The sequence below is a fragment of the Drosophila innubila genome, chromosome X, assembly GCF_004354385.1.
Source record: "Drosophila innubila isolate TH190305 chromosome X, UK_Dinn_1.0, whole genome shotgun sequence".
NCBI lineage: Eukaryota > Metazoa > Arthropoda > Insecta > Diptera > Drosophilidae > Drosophila > Drosophila innubila.
The window spans coordinates 17,933,847-17,935,550 of record NC_047626.1 but is presented as its reverse complement, the minus strand read 5'-3'; the positions used below and the strand labels follow the sequence as shown (position 1 = coordinate 17,935,550).

Sequence of the window (1,704 nt, the reverse complement as noted above, 5' to 3'; positions counted from 1 at the left end):
AATTGGACAGCACGCATGCGAATGGAGGCAATGGCCAGTTGGACTTTGGCGCTGCTCCGCCTGCTCGGAGCTGTACAGTGGAGCTGGACGTGGACGCCAGTAAGGGCACCGTATTCCCAAGCACATAGCTATCTGAATGCGGCACAACGTCCGCTCTGGATACTCGAGGATGAGCTGATGAAGCATCATCGCGTGGATAGATCGGAGGCAGACTATGACACGACAACCCATGAAACAACTTCACGACGAATGAGGCAGGATCGAGAACTACAGCCACCGCCCATTAGAATTGTGGTGCGACCGGATGCACCACCTCCTCCTCCGCCTCCGCCTCCCCCTTTGATGGTACCGTACTATCAACGACCTCACCGCTTGCAGATACCGAGTCACTACGTCCAGCAGCGACGCCAGAGTCCGTCCATGTTACGGCGGCAGCCAAGGACGGAGCAACGAAGTCGCCAGCCGCAGTCGTTGCCCATATTTGATAATGCACCTGGGGACAACACCTTGTCGGCGACCAGTTATCCAATCTTTGTCTACAATGGCACCAAAGGTGAGCTCCTGGTCAACACAATGCTGAGTGCCCAACGGTATCCGATGCAGGAGCCGGTGCCTGGTCAAATACTCTATCCGCCCTCGACTCCCATGTTTCGACCCAAGCCCATTGTGGAGCGCTTCCGACTGCCCGGTCAGAGGGAGTTGCTCAACTTGACGCTGATTCCCTTCTATGCCCATGAGGCAATCACCTCGGCGCCAATAACAACGACACCGACAATGTTGATAGATTCATCCACATTCACTACACCATCGGTAAATCCTGTCTCGGCACCGGCTTCTGCTCCTGAAAGTGCTCCAGTCGCCACTGTGTCACCCACTTTTGCATCTGCTCCTGCACCCGATACTTTAGTCGATACTTCTTCCGCTTCTGTGACAACTTCACTGACTACTCCAATGCCGAGACCTTACGAAACTCAAATGCCGCCTAGCAAACGCAGAAGGAATCCAAAGAAGGCCAAGCAGTATAACGCCTATCGATCACCCCAGGAGGTGATGCAACGGCAGCCAGTGCTGCGTGCATCACCGGCACTGGCAGCACCCAACAATCATCGTCATCACCTGGCTGCAGACACCGAATTCTTTGGCAGCCCAGCAGAGGGATTGGAACAGGCGTTGCTCGAGGAGCTTGAGGAGCTGGGCTCTGAGGTGAAGGAGCCCATCGAGCAGATAGAACTGGAAGAGCAGCAGCAACTGGAAGAGACCACCAGCGTTGGCGGCGGCGGCAGCAGTAGCAGTAGCAGTTCCTTACAGATCGTCTACATGGACGACAGTCTGGAGTCACCCACGGACACCCTGGCCAGCACCACGGCGGTGCCACATCCGCAACGCCAGAGCTCACGTTATTCCATGAAACGCGAGTACTTTGCCTTCCCCGTCTACACGTTGGGCAAACTGCTGCAGGATCAGAAGAGCGACAAAATCCGAATGGGGCACATTGTGAAAATGAATGACTCCACGGAGCATGGAGACACTTGGTTCATCTTAAATTCACGGTGAGTTTTTCAACTTTATTCAATTCTCTTCCATTGTCTCTCATGCCTCGCTTTCTACAGCTATAAAGGACCCCATCGCAATGGCCAGAAGAGTAGTCAAAACAAGTACTTCACTTCAAAGTATGTACAGAATTCCAAGGGGACCTCGAGTTAA

At 53.9% G+C, this 1,704-nt stretch overlaps 1 protein-coding gene across 1 annotated transcript; it reads left to right on the top strand.

Moving 5' to 3' along the window:
• Positions 1 to 30: 30 nt before the first annotated feature.
• LOC117787657 lies at positions 31 to 1,704 on the top strand. Its single transcript, XM_034626239.1, has 3 exons — positions 31 to 794; positions 945 to 1,550; positions 1,611 to 1,704. Exons 1-3 carry the CDS (start codon positions 31 to 33, stop codon positions 1,702 to 1,704), a joined length of 1,464 nt encoding a protein of 487 aa, XP_034482130.1.